Source organism: Mastigoproctus giganteus, chromosome 7 (genome assembly GCF_048544385.1).
Source record: "Mastigoproctus giganteus isolate SK-2022 chromosome 7, ASM4854438v1, whole genome shotgun sequence".
In the NCBI taxonomy this organism is placed as follows: domain Eukaryota; kingdom Metazoa; phylum Arthropoda; class Arachnida; order Uropygi; family Thelyphonidae; genus Mastigoproctus; species Mastigoproctus giganteus.
In genome coordinates this window covers 50,496,951-50,516,618 of record NC_143581.1, presented here as the reverse complement: position 1 = coordinate 50,516,618, position 19,668 = coordinate 50,496,951, and the positions used below count along the sequence as shown (strand labels likewise).

Sequence of the window (19,668 nt, the reverse complement as noted above, 5' to 3'; positions counted from 1 at the left end):
CGGTGTCGGTCGCGGTTTCATGATTATTACAATTTAGGAAGTTGGATGTTTGGACTTTGTGCAACAAGCAGGCAGGACAAAGAATACACACTATTACAGAACAATATATGACCGCTTCATCTCCTTAGATGTTTGGTGCTTAATCCACATCCACACCTACTTTTTTCATCTTTCCTATTTATTTTCCAGCACTCGCGCACTTCTTTATTTCCCGAATTTGATATTAGATGGCATAGGTGGCGAAAAGACATTTCGTTAACATTTACTGGCTTGTGTAATTTACGTGGTGGATGGTGAAGATAAATATATATTCGCTATAAAATTTTTGTGTTTTGTTGCGGTATACTTTAAAGCTTCAAATGAGCACTGGAGGTACTCTTCAGGTGTGACAATTTTCATTGTTTAGTAATAATAGTGATAGGCGTTAAGAGTTAAAAAAAATATATATCCCAGATTTGTCGAGGCAATATATGCAATCTACATAAGTAGAAGAAATTATGCTCCATAGTTTGAAAGAAATTAATAAAAAGCAATTGTCATTTTTCTCCATTTTTACCTTTTTGCAATTATTCTGGTTTTGTTTTCATTATTTGTAGCTATAACTAACAGGCAGCTTATATACATTGTTGAAGTGAAGTTTTTCTGTTATGGGTATAATAGTTTAAACCATTTGCAGAACTTAATCTATTCACAACATGGTGGGATGGGATGTTCAGTAAAATTTCTTTTCAATAGAATAGCGTTTTGATACTAGGCTTCCGTTTCTCAGCTTACGAGTTATTAATGTTAAAACAGTTGGATAGTAAAGTCAAAATGTCACGTGCCCAGGGCCTTATTCCTTCCTGTCCCAGGAGCCTACCAGTTAACTTTTGCTAACGTTATCAATTGGATTACCCTCAGGTATTATTCTGATAACCAACACTAACCTGTTCAAAATGGCATATTTATTTATCAGTAAAATCGCATTACTGATACGTTGACTGTACTGAACTTGATCCAAATTATCACGGAATGTCAGCGTCAAATTGATAAGTGCTTGTCCTTCCACTGTAGAGATGACAAAACTAATTAAACATCTATTGGTGATGGTGGTACTGCATAATTAATAAATACTGATATAGTTCTCATGACAGAAGTAATACTCCTGCTTGCAATCCTGTAACTGAAAAAAAAAAAAAAAGTATATGTATGTTATTTGTCTTAAAGACCCAACCTTATTTGCTTTAAACATGAGGTACACAGTATTTCCATAAATATTGTTGCAAAGGTCTTTATATAATTTAATTTAAATTTATATAATTTATTTATTGATATATTTATGGACAAAATTTGGTTTGACTTATTTGAAATTGCTACCTTTAGTCTTTACACAGGCCGTTAGTCCACTAGGTTCCTCATCAGTTGCAGTATTTATAGTATCTGATGAAATATTGGATGCTACTCTGAGCAGAAATAGTGTCAGGCTATCATTAATAGTAGGATGCCATTTTCAGCATGTTTTGTGCTCTGTCTTACACCCTGATCTGTATTCCTGTAGGCCATTCTGAAGACATGATGAAATTTGAAAAACAGCTTTAAAGCTGTGCTTGTATGTTAGCTTTATGTAAAGGAAATAAGTTCTGCTGTCATGGCCACAGACCTCTGTAATCTGCACAAAGGGAAGAACATTGTTACTACTGGTTAATTTAGCATGCATCACATAAAGAATATACCATAATCTAGGAGTTTAATTTTGTTTAACTAACTCTTTAACCCTTTGAATGTCATGTTGCATCTGAGAGATGGAAATTTTTTTTTCCCTGTTGTTTTTTTAAATTTGGTATTAAAGCAGATCCATCCACGTATCTTTTTCCACCAGTGTTCTCTAAGTCAGTGGTTCCCAAACTTTCTCGGTTCATGGTGCCGGTTCCCTTAGTGTCTCGGTAATTTTTTCATGATGCCTCTAGGCCAAAAGAAATAACTGACAGTTCTGTTTATTAAGTAGTTAGGTCCAAACAACTTAATAAGTAATGTTGAAACTGTGAGCTACCTCGTGCTAGTAGTTTGCTTGGTGTCCAGCAGATGTCGAGTATCACTGTATCCCTCGAAATTTTAAGATATCTCGCGGTGCCCCTGTGAGTTTGCTGCATCTCCCCAGGGCACTGTTTGGGATCAGTGCACTGGGGTGCTGCTCTAAGTGATGAAACAATATTTTCTGTTTTGGTTTTGATTTAATAGAGTTATGATCGTTTAACAGTTAGTTTGGCATCTGAAAGGCTCTAGAGAGTGAATGTGTTTATGAACTGTGATTTGCTCCTCACTCACCTGAAGGCTGGATGGATGGGAATATAAATTATGAATAATATATTTGTACCAGTGGTGTATTATAATTCAGTTCTATGTATGTTGTCTGTATTTTTCCAATAATTGCCTTTTTATCTGAGGGTTTGCCAGATGAAAAGCTAGAAATTGAAGGAAGTAGGGAAATGAGTGAAAAAAATGTATGCAGGCAAGAAATTTAAAAGAACAATAAGTGGAATAAATTACGTAAAATATTATTTTCAGCTCATAAAAAAAGCTATCTATGAGATATCTCAAAATACTTGGCAATCTGACCTAATATTTCACTACAGATAATGTGATGTTTGCTACAATTTAACTGTATAAGGAAATCAATCTGTCTGTTTAATTTTTCACTCTTTCTCTAATATTTTTGGTCGATTCTATCATTCCTTAGTGTAGGCAAGTTGGAAATAAAGGTTTCTTTATTCTGTTCCTTATATTTAGTTCATTTTTATTCCCATTCTTGTATTGCCTCATTGATATTCCTAAGGAGGTTGTGTCAAAAACTGTATTTGGGTAAGTGAAAAAGAATGAAGTTTGGGAGTTGAGCCATTGATTGATGCTGGTAGATTGATAAATGCTTTCTACTGTTTGAATAAGCAACTGGATGCTTATATTGTACAAATTTTTAAGTATGTTGTCAAAATTGCATAATTTTGTTGGTCCTCAGTACATGATTATAATCATATGCGATTACAAAGAGATTACAAAAAAAATAATAATAATAAAATAAATAAATAAATAAAAGAAAACCAGGCCTGCAAGGTAGGTATGCAACTGAAGTTGAATTGGACAAACCAGTATATTAACTACCTTTGCCTTTATTTCTGTCAGATTGCCAAGTATTTTGAGATATCAATGGACAGATACAGAAGTTGTTTTAGAGCCTTTCCAAGGATATCACATTGGGTAAGGATTGCAACAGGTGTAGTCAGGGGCGGGCCGTCCCGAGGGTGCAAGGGGTGCACTGCACCTGGGCGCCAACATTCAAGGGACACCTGAAAACTTGAAACTTAAATACACGTATGAAGAAAGTTTTAAAGGGGGGGCCACCAAATTGCGATTGGCACCCGGCGCCACATACCCTAGGAATGCCCCTGGGCATAGTATTCTGATATTTCAGATGGAGATCTGAAATAACTGTGTGTGCACGTACTAGGCAGGTTTTGGCATGTTTAAAGGTTCAGCTGAAATTGGCTAAGCTGGAGGCCCTGTACAGGAGTACTTTTAGAAAATTCATTTTTATACTGCAGCATAAATCAATTTATCAATCAATGAATTATTAATCACTCTTGGCCTAACCTTTCAGCAACTACTTCCTAATACTATTAAATTATTATTTTTATTTATTATTTTTTTTTTAGGTCCTTGCCACCGAAATCTCAGTAAATTAGGTGGCAAGACCTGCCAGAGTGAAAACTTAAAATTACTTGGTACCTGGTCTGCCTACGTTGGACAGTGATGGGCTCCAGCAGGGGTCTATCGGCTAAATGGCCAGAGGAACAATGATACATAATACTACACTTACAAAATCTGTACACTTTTAAATCTCTGGCCTTTACAGTGAACTGTTACACCTACAATGAAAGCAATGAGGAGATGGGGTGAACCCCTGGTGCCGTTAGACACGAACGCACTATACACTATTAACCAATGTCTGCTGGCTCGATTGGCCATCAGATATTGATCGATAGTTGCATATGGAGAAATTGACACTGACAGTGGTAGTGAATGAAAGGGACCTGGGGGTGGTTGTGCAGGCAGATATGAAGTTCTCTGAGCAGTGCAGATGGGCTGCAAGAGTAGCTCATGGTGTATTGTCAATGATATATAGGAATCTTTCTAGCAGGGATAAGGAGGTGACTATTCCCTTGTATAAGGCAATAGTCAGGCCACACCTAGAGTACTGTATACAGTTCTGGAGGCCTCATTTCAAGGATATAGAGCTGCTGGAACGAGTACAGAGAAGGGCAACAAGATTAGTGAATGGAACAAAGGGGGTGCTCTTACGAAGAAAGGCTTAAGTTTTGCAAATTACAGTGTCTGGAGACTAGGCACCAGCGAGGTGATCTGATAGAGGTGTATAAAGACTTGAATGGTTTGAGCATGCTCAGTGCTGATGGGATTCTTCCTCTCGCCCAGAATAATCACCTGAGAGGGCATAAATTCAAATTGAGGAAAGACAGATGTAGGATAGACATGCGGAAATTTGCCTTTAGCCAGCGGGTGGTTGGTTGGTTGGTGGAACAGACTTCCATCCCTTGTCGTGGAAGTTGATAGCCTAAATAAGTTTAAGGCTCAGCTGGACAGGTATTTTGAATGAACAGAGGGGTGAAGTGGAAGTGGTTTCTTTTTTTTTTTTTTTTGGCTGATGCTGCATAAGCTTGCTTTCTTGCATCAAATGCCTCTGCTAATGCCAATTGTGAATTAAAGAAAATGGCTTATCCATTTCAGTTCCACATAGTCAGTAAAGTATGGTGTAATCTCTAATGTGGTATCACAGACTTTTTTTTTTTTGCCCTAAATCCTTTTTAGTTCCTGGCTTTACTAGAGGAACTTCAGAATAAAATAATTTCTTTTATTGTTCTTAATAATAAAACACCCTTCCACAACACACTCAATAGATGAACAGGCTGCCAGCTTAATGCAGAAAGAAAGGAGATAATAAAACGATGTGATCGAAAAACAAAATTATTTTTAACCCACCTTCAAAATTTGGTGTTACATGTTTTAAAATATGCAGATTTAAAAAATAATATTAAAAATTTGTCCACCTCTGTCTTGTCTGTACACTGCTTGAGGAGGAGAAAAAAGTTTAATGTCAGCTTTAAAAATTAATATAACAGCAGGTAAGCTTATATCTTTTTTGCTATGTAATTCATTTGTGATGCATGAGTCCACTTCCTTATAGACGCTAATGCGCCAATAAAATCCAAATGAAATCATCAAAACCTTATAGACTCCCAGGATTCAATCGGTAGCATCACATTTGCAGATTTGCTAAAAGCAACACAGCAAGGTCAAATATGAGGACATTTGATCAGAATAAATGAATTCTGGTATGAATTTGACTGGCCGGTTGAGGGCATGTGATGGATGGATAAATGTATTTTTTGTAAATTTCAAAATAATTGTAATTAGATGTGAATAAAGAGAGACTAATTCATTAATATTAATGGAGTATATGTTGTCTTATTTTTATTTATTACAGGGTCATTCCATGTCAAGTGGCCTAATTTTGAAGATGGTCCCTGCTCGACCATCTTCAATTTTGTTGAAACTTGGTGTAGATGTTTAAACAGGTTTCCAAAGAAGCTGTGCAGAATTTAAGTTCAAAATATAGTATGCTTGAGGCACCAGCACTTTTTTTTGTGGAGGTCACTTGTGTTATGCGGAAGAAATCATAAAAACATTTTCAAGGTTTTAAGTGTTACTGTTGCACGACGGTGAGAGGTAGTGCTCTGAAACTTAGGTATACCTAGTTAACTTTTGGCAGAGAATGCCAAACGTATGGTATCTACGCTCAAAAACCTTCACATTTTTTACAATGCAGTCTAAAACTGGCACCAAAAATTTTTCGCAATAAATTTAAGCAAGATTTTATGAAAGTCATAACTTTGAAATAAAAACCTTTGGTACCTTCTTCTTTAGACATTCAGCCTAACTAAATATCATCTCTTATACTTGTTTCCTGATTAAGATATTTTCCTTCAAAGATTGACTCAAAATTTGACCTATTTTTAGGGGCAAATATCTTAATGTCATATTTGTCCTTCAGTTCTCTGCAAAAACGAGAGAACACCTTCAGATCTCTCGTTTTTGCCACCACTGGAAAGAGCAGAGTTTCAGCTACAAGGATTATGGTTTATCTGCTTTCTATCTTTGCAGTTAAGGCCTTAAAATTAAGCCTAAACATCAAGTAGTTTTATGTGCAATATTGTTATTTTGTGAGTTTTTTTTTGTTGCAGAACACTTTCTTAATCCTGTCTAATGTTTATAATAATCTAGAAATAGAATATATTCTAGAATTCTAGAATATTATGGAATTCCAGAACATTCTACAGGGTGTCTCAAAAATATTGGTACAAACGTTTAAGGGAGGTAGGTAACATTTAAAGGAATGTGAATCGCATAGGAACCCATAACCGGAAACGTCACAGGAAAGTAGTAGCAGAGGCACAAGAAGCAGAAATGACATAAGACAGTAATTAGTAGCAAACATTTATTTGACATAATATTAACAATGAAGTAAGAGATGGATGCATTTCATGGTGTTACAACAGATGCTCGAAGGTTCCACCATGAGACACGATGCATGTGTGACACCGATGCAGCATGGATTGGCAGACATGGTCGAACACACCTGGAGTTTCTTTGACAGTAGCAGCAGCGCAGACGAGTCTTGCCACGAGATCCATTTCCATCCCCACTGGCGATTCATACACGATAGATTTGAGGGCCCCCCCACAGAAAGAAATCAAGGCTTGATAAATCAGCTGAGTGTGGGGGCCAAGCAACGGGTCCACCCCGGCCAGTCCATCGATGCCCAAAATGCCTGTTCAAATGGTCACGAACACACACCTTCCATAATGGGCAGACGCCCGATCATGTTGAAACCAAATGTTGCATCTCACATTTGCTGGAACATTGTCAAGTAACCCTGGTAGAACTTGTTCAAGAAAGATCCGATATTTCGCGGAGTTATTGTGGGATAGTAACAGGTATGGGCTGACTAAGCAGTCACCGACCATACCTGCCCACACACATTTATTGCGAAGCGATGTTGTACCGCATGGGGCGCACACCGTGTGGGTTGTCTTGAGCCCACACACGCATTGTGCTGATTGAATGAATAAGCCTTCCCGAGTGAAATAAGCTTCATCCGTGAACAAAACATAGGCTGGAAAATTCTAGTCTTGAACACTTTCTTGGAGAAACCACTGCGCAAAAGCCACACATGCAGGATGATCTTGAGGGAGCAGTAACTGAACCCTTTGGAGATGAAAGGGCTGTAAGGAATCGTCGTGCCAGACACGGTGTACACTGGAACGAGACACTCCTAAGGCAGAGGCAACGGCACGTGTGCTGGTAGTAGGATTATTCTGCACGGCATTCAACACACTTTCTTCCATGGCGGGAGTTCGCGTCGAACGTGGTCTGCCCGGACTACTCCTCTTACCTCTAAATGACCCATAATCGCACAAATTTTGATGCACACGTGCAAATAAATGGTGGTCCGGTACATATCTGTCTGGGAAGCGTTCTCCATAAATTTGTTGAGCAGCTCGTCCATTGTCCTCTGCTAATCCATATACTACACGGTTCGTATATTGATGCATGCTCTTCGTGCGGCAACTACTGCTTGAATGAGGAAACTAGAAACCATCTACTGACTTATGGTGACGTTTCCAGTTATGGGTTCCTATGTGATTCACATTCCTTTAGATGTTACCTACCTCCCTTAAACGTTTGTACCAATATTTTTGAGACATCCTGTAGATCCTGTTGCAGTAGCATACTGTCTTTACTGTCATTAACAACCCTGCCAACCTTTGTATCATCTGCAAACGTGGACATTAAGCCTGATATACCTTCTTCGATAAATACACAAAACAACAATGGCCTCAGCACCAAATGCTGGGGGACTCCACTAATAACATTAGTCCAAGTAGAGCAGTGTCTGTAGATTAACGCTCTTTGCTGTCTTCCACTCAAACATCTCTTTATCCATTGCAGCAACTTGCTCTTAATGCTATACCACTTCAATTTGTACAGCAGTCTTTCATTTGCAACAGTATCAAAAGCTTTCCTGAAATACAAGTATATGATATCAGAATTATTTTTTCATCCAGTTCCTTTGTGACCACATTGTAGTATCCAATCAAATTGTCCACATTGTAGTATCCAATCAAATAGACAAGACTTCCCCTTAGCAAACACATGCTGTGTCTGAACTACTACTGCAGTCTTGTCTACGGGATCCTGTATCACATCTTTAACCAGTGACTACATAATTTTCCTCAGAACAGAAGTTAAACTAACAGGTCTATATTTATTTTGTGTCACCCTTTGCATCCCCTTTGTGAATTGGAGATACATTTGCACATCTCCAGTCCATGGTGACTTTCCCCGACTAAGGATGCTCTCATAATTACGTCTAAGGGTTTGCTTTCTTCCCTTGCTGCCTCCTTCAATATAACTGGATAGTTCCATCTACCTCAGGTGCATTTTTTATGTTTAACTTCGACAGTTTCTCCTCCACTTTGCTCTCAGTTATTACAAAATCGCTTAGCTCCCTTTAATAAACTTCTGGCATTTTTGAATAACTCCTCATATGTAAATGTAGAGGCAAAATACTCATTCAGTTTATCAGCTACTTGAGCAGGATTATCAATAGTTGAACCATCTATGTTAAATGGACTAATCTGATTCATCCTCTTCCTTCTAGAGTTTACATAAGTAAAGAACTCTTTGCTGTTTTTCTTTGTGTCCTTTGCCAAACATTTCTCGTAATTTGCCTTTGCCTGCCTAACCTCCTTTGTGACTTTGATTACAGACTAGCTTATATCTACCATAGGCTTCTGTGTTGCCTGATAATTTTTATGTATCAGATGTATTTTTCTTCTCTGCTACAAGTCGCTTTAGATCATGACATCTATTTAGGCCTAAACCTTGAACAGTATTTTTTAGTTGGCGTGAAAAGCTTTTTGCTTCCAAGATTAATTCCTTGAATGCTTCCCATTTAAAATTTGCTGTTGGAAACCTCATCAGCTGGTCAAATTGTACAGAATTTAAGAACTGTATGAGATCACCATAATCACCTTTATGAAAGCAAAATCCTTTCCCTTTACTCCAGATGTTAGTTACATCTTTTAAGTAAATCCCATGTAAGTCCACTGTGATCACTGCCACCTAGTGGTTCCTTTATTTGCAGATTCTTAATGCACGACTAATCAGTTCAAGAGTATTACTCCCTTTGGTTGCCTCTCGAATATGCTGCTGTAGAAAACAATCATCCAATAAATCTACAAAAAGTCTTGCTGGTGTGCAAGTGACTAATCCACAAGTTCTAGTCAATAACTGGAAAATTAAAATCTCCCATTATAAGATATTCTGATTTACTGGCACACTATATTTCTCTGTACAGTTTGTTGTACTCATCATAGGCATTAGGCCTATAACTCACTCCTACACTAATTTTTGCTTTCTTGGGGTGTACGTCACACCAAACTGATTCTACACTGCACTGTCCACCAATATCAGTACTGTTTAAAAAAATTTAAAAGTACCTCTTCAGTACTCTTGCATTGTCAGAAACTGTGCTGCTTTTCAACAATGAGATTCTGTTCTTGCAAAAGATATAATTTTGTAGAATAATAATAATTGCTCACCAAGGTTGGCAAAGAGAGCAATATGCCAGTAAGGAAGTTCAGTGCTTTTCCTGGCTTGTAAATGCTGCAGTGGTTTTTCAAGGATCAGGAAATGTGTAATCATGTAAAAATTTATTTATATCTTTTATTGAATATCTTTAATTATAGCTAGTCATATTCTGCAAAATTTGATGAACTCTTCCCTCTCCTTAAAGGCAGTGTTTCTAAAATAAATGATTTTAGAAATGCAGTGTTTCTAAAATAAATGATTTTAGAAACACTGCCTTTTCAATTAAGCAATACGGTATTAGTAGTTATGGTATTTGGTATATATCTGGTATTAAATGGTATATTTCCCATCAAGTTACTCTGGAAGGTAATAGAGATCCTTGGAATCTCTGTTACCTTCCAGAGTAACAAATTTTTGCCAGGTGATTATACTGTTTTTGTATATGGCTTTTACATAGTCCCTTTTCAGTAGTTGACATGTCTGCCTTAATCTCTCCACACTGACATTAAGCCATGTTCTCCTCTTCTGCAATTAAGCAATTGCAGAAGAAGAGTAAAATCTCTTCAAGCATAATGAACTGCTCAATGGGCAGTTATCAGCTCTCTCATCCACCATGGAATATACTTAATTGTCTAAATCTTCTTTTTGATAAAGAAGCTACTTTAAAAATAGCATTCAGATTATGAGAAGTCTCTGGAAAAGAATGCAAAGAAAAACAGCAAAGACTTCTTTACTTAAGTAGACTCTAGAAGGAAGGGGTTGAATCACATTTGGCCACTTGATGACTATGGGTTAACTGTTAATGGTCCTGCTCAGGATGCATACAAATTGAATAAGTATTTTGCATCTACATTCATGCATGAGGAATTCTTTAGGAGAGGGGATATCAGAAGTTTAAAAAAAAACCTCTAACGAGGGCCTAATGACTTTGAGATAACTGAAATGAAAGTGGAAGAGGAATTTTGAGATGGACATAAAAAAAGGCACCTGAGGTGGATGGAATCTATCCAATTATATTAAGGGAAACAGCAGTGGAGGTAAGCAAACCCTCATCTATAATTATGAGAGCAGGCTTGGATTCAGTGGAGGTCCCTATGGACAGGAGATGTGCAAAAGTATCCCGAATTCATAAAGGTGGGGATCAAATGGCAACATGAGTAATTACAGACCTGCTAACTTAATGCCTGTTCCAGGGAAAATATTGGTATCACTGGTTAAAGAAGTAATGCAGGACCATCTGGACAGGCATGCAATTATACTGTAGTCGTAGCATGGATTTGTTAAGGGGCCATCGTGTCTAACCAATCTGTTTAGACAAGACTGAACATAGGTTACTATGATGTAGTGACAAGGAACTGGATGCAAAAAATAATTGTAACATCATATACTTGGATTTCAGGAAGGCTTTTGATACTGTTGCACATAAGACTACTGCACAAACTGGAGCAATATGGCATTAAGGGTAAGTTACTGTTATGGATAGAGATATGGTTAAGTGAAAGAAGACAGAGAGTAGTTATTAGTGAGCGCTGCTCTTCGTGGACTAATGCTATTAGTGGAGTTCACCAGGGTTCAGTGCTGAGCCCATTGTTGTTTTCAATATTTATCAATGATATTGATGAAGGCATTTCAGGCTTAATGTCTAAGTTTCCAGATGATACAAAGATTGGCATAATACTAACAATAGTCATTAGAGTGAGCTACTGCAAGATCTAGGAAAACTGGGTCGATGGGCTGAGAAATGGTAGTTGAAGTATAACATCGACAAATGCAAGGTACTGCATATGGGTAGCAGTAACCCCAGAGTAACTTATCAACTGTGTGGTACTACAATCAGGGTAGTGAAGAATGAAAAGCACCTGAGGTAAAGTAACTGTGCAGTCAGACATGAAATCCTTTGAGCAGCACAGACATATGCTTCCAGAACAGCTCATGGGGTTTTGTCAATGACATACAGAAACTTTGCTAGCAGAGATAAGGAGGTGATTATCCGCTTGTATAAGGCCATGGTTAGGCCGCATCTTGAGTACTGCATACAGGTCTGGATGCCTGCTGGAACGGGTGCATAGAAGGGCAATCAGACTAGTGAAGGGAACAAAAGGTGCTCTTATCTAGAAAGACTTCAGTTCCACAAACTGTGGTGTCTCGAGACTGGTACCTGTTGGAAAATCTGATTGAGGTGTTTAAAGCCTTGAATAGATTGAGTAAGCTGAATGTTAATGGCACTCTTCCATTTGCTGAGATTACACACATGAAGGGGTATAAATTCAAGTTGAGGAAGGATTGTTGCAGGATAGATATGCTGAAGTTTGTCTTCAGCTAGTCAGTGGTTGATTGTTGGACCAGGCCTCCATCTGTTGTTGTGGAAGTGGACAGGTTGAATAAATTCAAGGAACTAGACAAATTCTTGGAGTGTACAGATGGGTGAACTGTATAGGGTTGTTTTTTTTTGGCTGATGCTATATAAGATTGCTTTCTTGCATCATTTGCCATTACTACTACTAATCTGGAGAACTATTGTACAAAAAACAGCATAATAATTAGATATAAGATCTATGAAGTCCCTCCATTTAGATACAGAGGGAGGAAGGGAAGCACAAGCAAGAGTTACTTATATGTTGGATTGGCCTATAACACTGAACAAAGTAGCAGTACCCTCTTGATTTATGATTATAAACCTATGTGGGAAAATACAGTAAACCCCCGCTATTCGCGGTATCTGTATTCGCGATTGCCGATTTAATATAAAATGAAATCTAAAAAAATGTGAATTTTAAAGCGCCGTGAATATTTTCCACCATAAAAAACATGGGCGTGGCTAGAATTATCTTTCCCAGTCAAAACAGCGCTCAGTGGGTGGGGAGAGAGGATTGACAAAATCGCGAGCGTGGATGTTTCTCGCTAATCCTTGTTCAGTGTGTGTTATGCACTTGTCATGGAAGGTTTCGTCGTTTGCTTTTAATTTATATGCTTATAAATTGAATAAATTTATCAATTTATAAATTGGTTTGCTTACAAAAATGATAAATCTACCGTTTTGCAGCGTAAAACAGACTTTTTCGACTGTGTTAACGGAAGAAAGTGACTTTATTGTGGACAAGTTCTTTCTAACTCGTACAAAAATTGGCTACGAATAGCAAGGGAAATGTGAAAAGATCAAAGAAGGTGATGACATTAGCGAATAAAATTGAGTTATTAGACAAAATTTCTAATGGTGAAAGTGTCTCCTCAGTGGCAAAACATTATAAAATCAATGAGTCAACAGTACGATCAATCAAGAAATCGGAAGAAAAAATCCGCCGTAGTGTCCGTGAAAACGCGCTAATTGCTTCAAAAATTTGCTCTGTAACTCGTGTTGTTAAATTAGAAAAAATGGAAAAGGCTTTAAATCTGTGGATAGAAGACCGAACTCAAAATAAAATTCCCTTAAGTTCACTCATCATCCATTAAAAGGCAAAACTTCTTTATCAACACTTTAGCGAAACTGGTGATAGCACTGGAGGGATAAGTTTTTTAGCTAGCAAAGGCGGCTTGTTTGAAAGATTTGTTTGAAATTTCTAATAAATATTACATTTAATATTAAATTATTTCTTATTTTCATTTCGATGTCATATGCTTGCATTTCACTATGTACTGTCTATGTACATAGTCATATTATGAAGGTACATATAATACGTACATAGACAAAATTTTAGACTAGTTTTTCTTATATATTTCATACTTTGGAACGGAACCCCTTTATTGCTATAGAAGCCATAACTCAGTATTCGTGTTTTCAGTATTCGTGGCATTTCTCAGGAACGTAACCCCCGCGAATAGCAGGGGTTTACTGTAAATTCAACTAAATGTCCCCAGTGGTCTATGTGATCTGAACACAAAAATTATGATTTTGAGTTGATATTGCTGCATATAATGAACTTATGTAAAATTAAATAAACTGATAGCATGGTCTAAATAAGAGAGGCTAAGGTTCAAGCTGCTGGACAATACAAAATATCTGAAGCTGCTGGATAATACAAAAGATAAATTAAATATCTACAAAAGTCTGAGAGTCAAATGCAAGTCGCATGTTGAGTATTTAGGTCTGAGATAAAAGTGATATCAATGCCATAGTCTTGTCCCATTTTTATCACATGTAACATTGCATTCCAACTATACACATACATCAACTGTTGATTACCTTAACTCAGCCAAGCTTCCATTAAGGTTATAGGTCCCATTTCAGTGTCCTTTTAATGTAATACTATGATATGATTGTAGTATTCAGTCTCCTGGAGGCCACACCTAAAAATACAAAACAGAACTCTAAAGGAGATTTTAAGGAAGAGCAACCAGAGTGGTAAATAGCACTACTTGGTCTTTAGAAAGAATAGTTGAGAGGGGCAGAGTTACAGTGTTACTTTTATCCCAAAGGGAAATGGGTAATGTGATTTCCATTTTTAGTGACTTGTTTCACTTCTCGTATTCAAGATTTTTCTTAAAATTGCCTTGTGGAAGGTATATTAAGAAAACTAAAAGAAAAAGAAAGTTACTTCATTTTTTTTACTCTGTTTTTGGAGTTACTTTATCTCTTCACATTCAATTTATTTTAATGGGCAAGTGTTGATTCAGTTGCTTTGTAGATTTTAATGTATAGTAATACCCAAGTGAAAGCTATCTGAATGAAAGTTGATTTGCTTGCTATTAAGCTCGTTTGTGAATTTGATGATGCACATCAGTCAAATTACCACAGTGATCCATTATCACTCACAACTAGTCTAACCTGCTTCAGTTATGAAATATACATGTGCACATTACATGATTTGTCCACAGCGTACAGAGTTAGAAAGTTCTGTTCTTTTCTCCAATGATGCAATCTAACTCTTCAACAGGGTATTACTGTATACAATTGTTTGGAATACAATGGACTCCCATTATAATACCCCTGCTTATACCTCTACAACGTTAATTTTAATGCCCTTTTCTTCTGGTCCTATGAAGTCTATACATTTTTAATGTCTGTCCCACCTCTGTTTAAAATGATTGTGTGCAAGCATTTTAAACAGAGGAAGAACAGAACTTTGACATGCATATTACCCATTGCTTAAAATATTAAACAATGCAATAAAAAAAAAAACTGAAAAAATCAGTGTTATCTGCCAAAATATTTAAGAAATATGAGCAGTATCTTCCAAAAAAAGACAGTTCCAATTATAATGCTTTCCTTCTTACAGTGCTCTTTGTGGCTAGTCCTATCTGAAGTATTATGGAAGTTCACTATATTTGAATTCTCTTCATTATCTTTTGTTTTTATTGCTGTTAGAAACTGTATTATTATTTAAAATTTTATTATTAATAGAAATTTCATTGTTATTAAAATTGTATTCTTTGCCCGCCCTGCACAGGCCTATGTCTAATAACTTATTTTTGCCACAATAGACTCATATGTCACTGCCTTAAATGCACTAACTAGGCTACACTAGTGTGCAATTGAAAGCTGTTGTCATCTTCCAATTAGTATACTGGAAATATACAGTTGCAGCAATAAGTGCAACAACTAGTCCAAAAAAAAAGAAAAACTACAATTAAGTATCAGCAGAAGCAAATGTTAGAAAGACAAGTATTAGCAGAATTATTAAAGATCTCCAGTTGTTTCCATATGAATTCCAACTTATTTAGACTTAACCCGCAAATTATGGGAATAGATTTTGCTATTATTGAGCTATGATATACATATGTGAAGACATTAGAAAGTCATATTTCCACTAGTTAAACTGGATGTTATCCCTATAAAAGCAAACAGCAGAGGGTAAGCAACAGTTCGATTTAAATAAGATTTAAGAAATATTGCGAAAAGAATAAATTATTTTTTAATCGACTAGTAAATGTACAGATAGCTTAAACCTCCTGTTTGATAATGCGCCAATAAAACCCAACCAACCAACCTTCTGTTTGATGCTGTCTTTAATTAACCTAGAACTTCAAAGGGGGGAGAGAAAGAGAGAGAACACATGAACCTTTGCTGTTATCAGTTTAGTCCATTTTGTACCAAAGAGAGTTTAACATTTGCCACCTACCATGGATGTTGAGAAGTAGTATTTATTTGAATATTGAATACAGGGTGCATATCACCACCTTCATGAGTTGCATTGGTAGCATGCTACATCACTTTTGAGATGAAGCTGCTATTCTTTTTAGTTGCTGCTTTGACGTTGCATTACTTCAAACAGTACCCATGATCATACACAGATGTACTTTTAAACTAGAATTAGGTCAATCTTATTGTTGCATTTTATGCAGAAAACACTCATAAAACCTGAGGGATTATAAATTATGTACAACCATGGGACATTTTCTGATACAAAATATACATCTTTTAAAAAATTTTTCTTCAGCCTTGCATATTCTTTGAAATGGAATTAAATGCATAGTGGAGAGTCACTATTCATAAATATCAAAACAAATCAAATTTTTTCATATATGGAGCTTGAGGGGTTAGTATAAGTATTAGAATGGGCAAATGATATAAGGAAGTTTTTGCATCTGCTCCCTCCCCAAGAACTCTACCAGTCCCCTCATAACTTTATTCCAACGTGACCAAACAATTTTGCATTGAACTCTTTTAAACTCCCTGCCTCAGGTCGTTTCAGGAGGTATTTATTCAAGTGTTTTACAACAGGAATTCTGTTGTAAATTCCTGAGTGGTACCCAAGACTATCTTTAGTGCCACCATAGCAAAAACATATCCCCATCACCAATTCATTTTACTTATCCCCTTGGGGTCTTTTATGCCTGAACCACCTCGCCCCTCCTCACATAAGGAGGGGTGTGGTGGTTCAGATAACAAGCTACCAAAGATTGTAGCAATGCAACTTCTAAGCCGTTCTTTCTAAAGACCACAATTAGTGCTATTTACCAATCTGGTTAAATCTTCTTTAAAATTCCCTCTAGAGTTCTGTCTTATATTTATGACCTGTAGGACTGAATACTGCAATCTTATTATTATAATTAGCCATATGGTGAAGCCTGAGGCTTTTGCTGCACCAGTCAAAAAAAAATTCTAGAGAGAGAGAGAACATGAGTCAGAAGTAGGAGGGAATCAACAAGAAAGAGAAGAATGATGATGATGTTCATAGCCTTACATTGAAAGGACATTAATATAGGACCTATTGTCTTAATGGAAGCAAGTGGACTCTACCATTGGAATAAAAGCTTGACTAGGTTAAGGTAATCAACAGTCGGTTGATGTATGTGTATAGTTGGAATACAATGTTGCATGTGATGAAAATGGAAGAGGCTATGGTATTGATGTAATTTTCATATCAGACCTAAATACTCAATATGTGATGCATTTGACTCATAGGGACCTTTGTAGATATTCATCTTTTGTACTGTCCAGCAGCATTAGATATTGAACCTCAACCTCCATTATTTAGACCATGCTATCAGTTTATTTAATTTTACTTAAGTTCATTATATGCAGCAATATCAACTCAAAATCATAATTGTTGTATTTAGCTCACACAGACCATTGGGGCCATTTAGTTGAATTTATTTTCCAATATAGGTTTATAATCATAAATCAAGAGGGTACTGCTACTTTGTCCAGTGCTGTGGGCCAATCCAATATATGAGTAACTCTTGCTTCTGCTTCCCTTGCTCCCTCTGTATCTAAATGGAGTACCTTCATAGATGTTATGTCATCTGATCATTATGCTATTTATTTGTGCATTAGTTCTCCAGGCAGGTTACTAGTAGTGATGGCAAATGATGCAAGAAAGCAAGCTTATATAGCATCAGTAAAAAAAAAAAAAAAAAAAAACCTACACAGTTCACTCATCCATACCCTCCAAGAATTTGTCTAGTTCTTCCTTGAATTATTCAACCCACCCGCTTCCAACAACAACAATAAATAAAACAAGAAACTAAATTAGTATAGTTTACACTGTACTACCTAACAAAATTGCAAGTTACTTTTTTCTTTTTTTTTAAAAAGTACTGAAAAGTTCAAAGCAGAAACTTTCCTCATGCCAAAATGGTAAGTATGGGTGATTCCATGTCAAGTGGCCTAATTTTGAAGATGGTCCCTGCTCGACCATCTTCAATTTTGTTTAAACAGGTTCCCAAAGATGCTGTGCAAAAATTCAGTTCAAAATGTAGTATGCTTGAGGCACCAGCACCTTTTTGTGGAGGTCACTTGTGTTATGTGAAGCAAATCACAAAAAATTTTCAAAGTTTTAAGTGTTACTGTTGCACAACATTGAGAGGTAGTGCTCTGAAACTTTGTATACCTAGTTAACTTTTGGCAGAGAATGCAAGACATTTGCTGTCCAGGCTCAAAAACCTTCACATTTTTTACAATGAGGTTTAAACTAGCACCAAAAATTAGTCGCGACAAATTTAAGCAAGACTTTTGAAAGTCATAACTTTGAAATAAAAACCTTTGGTGTCTTCTTCTTTGGGCATTTCATTTAACATCTCCATGAATTTGGCCTAACTAAATATGAGCTCTTATACTTGTTTGTTGGCTGAGATATTTTCCTTCAAAGATAGATTCAAAATTTGACTTATCTTTAGGGGCAAATATCTTAATGTGGGACACCTTCAATTCTCTCGTTTTTGTCTCCATTGGAAAGAGCAGGTTTTAAGCAACAAGAATCATGGTTTTTTGGTTTTGTGTCTTGCTACTTAAGGCCTAAAAAATGGTCTTTTTCCACATAATATTTGCATACTTATTTGATGGTGAAGTTTCACATCTCAATAAGGACAGAACTATTGCATTTACAAGGGTGAAATTTTCTGCAATTACTCTACCCTTTGGTTTAAGGAGAATGGATATATACAAAAAGATCTGTATTTTTTTACAATGGAGGTGCAAATGGCAAGAAAATAAATTGCATGGGTTTCTTTAGTACAAGTTCCCAAGCCTGAAAAGTGGTCTTTATTCAGGATTCCAAGCATAAAGATGATATTCTATTGGTTTCTAAGCTTGAAAGATGTTATAACTGCAACAAAATTTATTTAAAACATAATACAATTTGAAATAAGCAAGTGTGAAGATACTGAATCACTGCTTCATAATGGACTGGAATTTTTCATTGATGGTTGATATTACTACTTCAGGCAAGCTATATTGTCGTTGTTTTTAGAGCTGGAAGATTGGCAATAATTTGTTGTTCAGGAATTCAGCGGACATCTTGTCTAGCAGGCCAGTGAAATGCGTGAGATGCTCCATGAGGATGCATGAAATTTACCAATACATCATGTTCTTCAAATGAAATTTCACAAATATTTCCAATTCACCAATTATTGTCATAAATACAGGCAATATATTGGCCAGGTTGTAAATTAATAATTGGCACATACTGAATATTGGTTTCACTAGTTTGATCTACATGAGCTACAAATGATGATGGTGTGTCATTGATACTCTGCAAACACGAATCTGTCTTGCATCAATAGGAATGAAGTAATGATTTTCTCTTGTTCCAGCAATAGTATGACCGTTTATGAATCTTTTCTCTTGAAAGGGCCTTACTCAATTTCCTCTTTAGAAACAATCCAGAATTTTATTCCAGTCACATGCGTGTCACAAAATTCACACGTGTTTCTTTGTGTCAGGATTTGGTTTTCAATTGGGCATTGGAGACTTGCATGTGCCGCCAGTCATTTTATTGTTCCACCAATTCCATCACATGGTGACTTGCCATGGCTAGTGCCAAGGAAATTCCATTCAGCACTGATATCAAAATCCTTCTGATGATGACACAAGTTAATAAAATTCTTGAAATTCTTGTTTTGAGCTGCAGAACCATCACTGAAGTAGTAAATGTGCCTGATTTCTGTCATGAAACTCTTCAATTATTCATTTAAGTCAGTTAGAAAAACAACATGCACTGCAATTGTGTCATGTCAAAGGCAGTCACTGATTATGCAGAAACTTATATTCTGAAGTTCAACATCCTTGTAATAAATGACAAATGGATG

At 36.5% G+C, this 19,668-nt stretch overlaps 1 protein-coding gene across 3 annotated transcripts in view; it reads left to right on the top strand.

Annotated features, from left to right (window-relative positions):
- Window positions 1–246: 246 nt before the first annotated feature.
- Window positions 247–19,668, top strand: part of Vps4 (vacuolar protein sorting 4) — a 237,104-nt gene continuing 217,682 nt past the window's right edge. For all 3 annotated transcript variants that reach the window (XM_090377655.1, XM_090377656.1, XM_090377654.1), the window contains exon 1: window positions 247–383. In XM_090377655.1, the coding sequence (XP_090233781.1) occupies window positions 360–383 (24 nt within the window). In that variant the 5' untranslated portion in view covers window positions 247–359. The remainder of the gene's footprint in view (window positions 384–19,668) is intronic.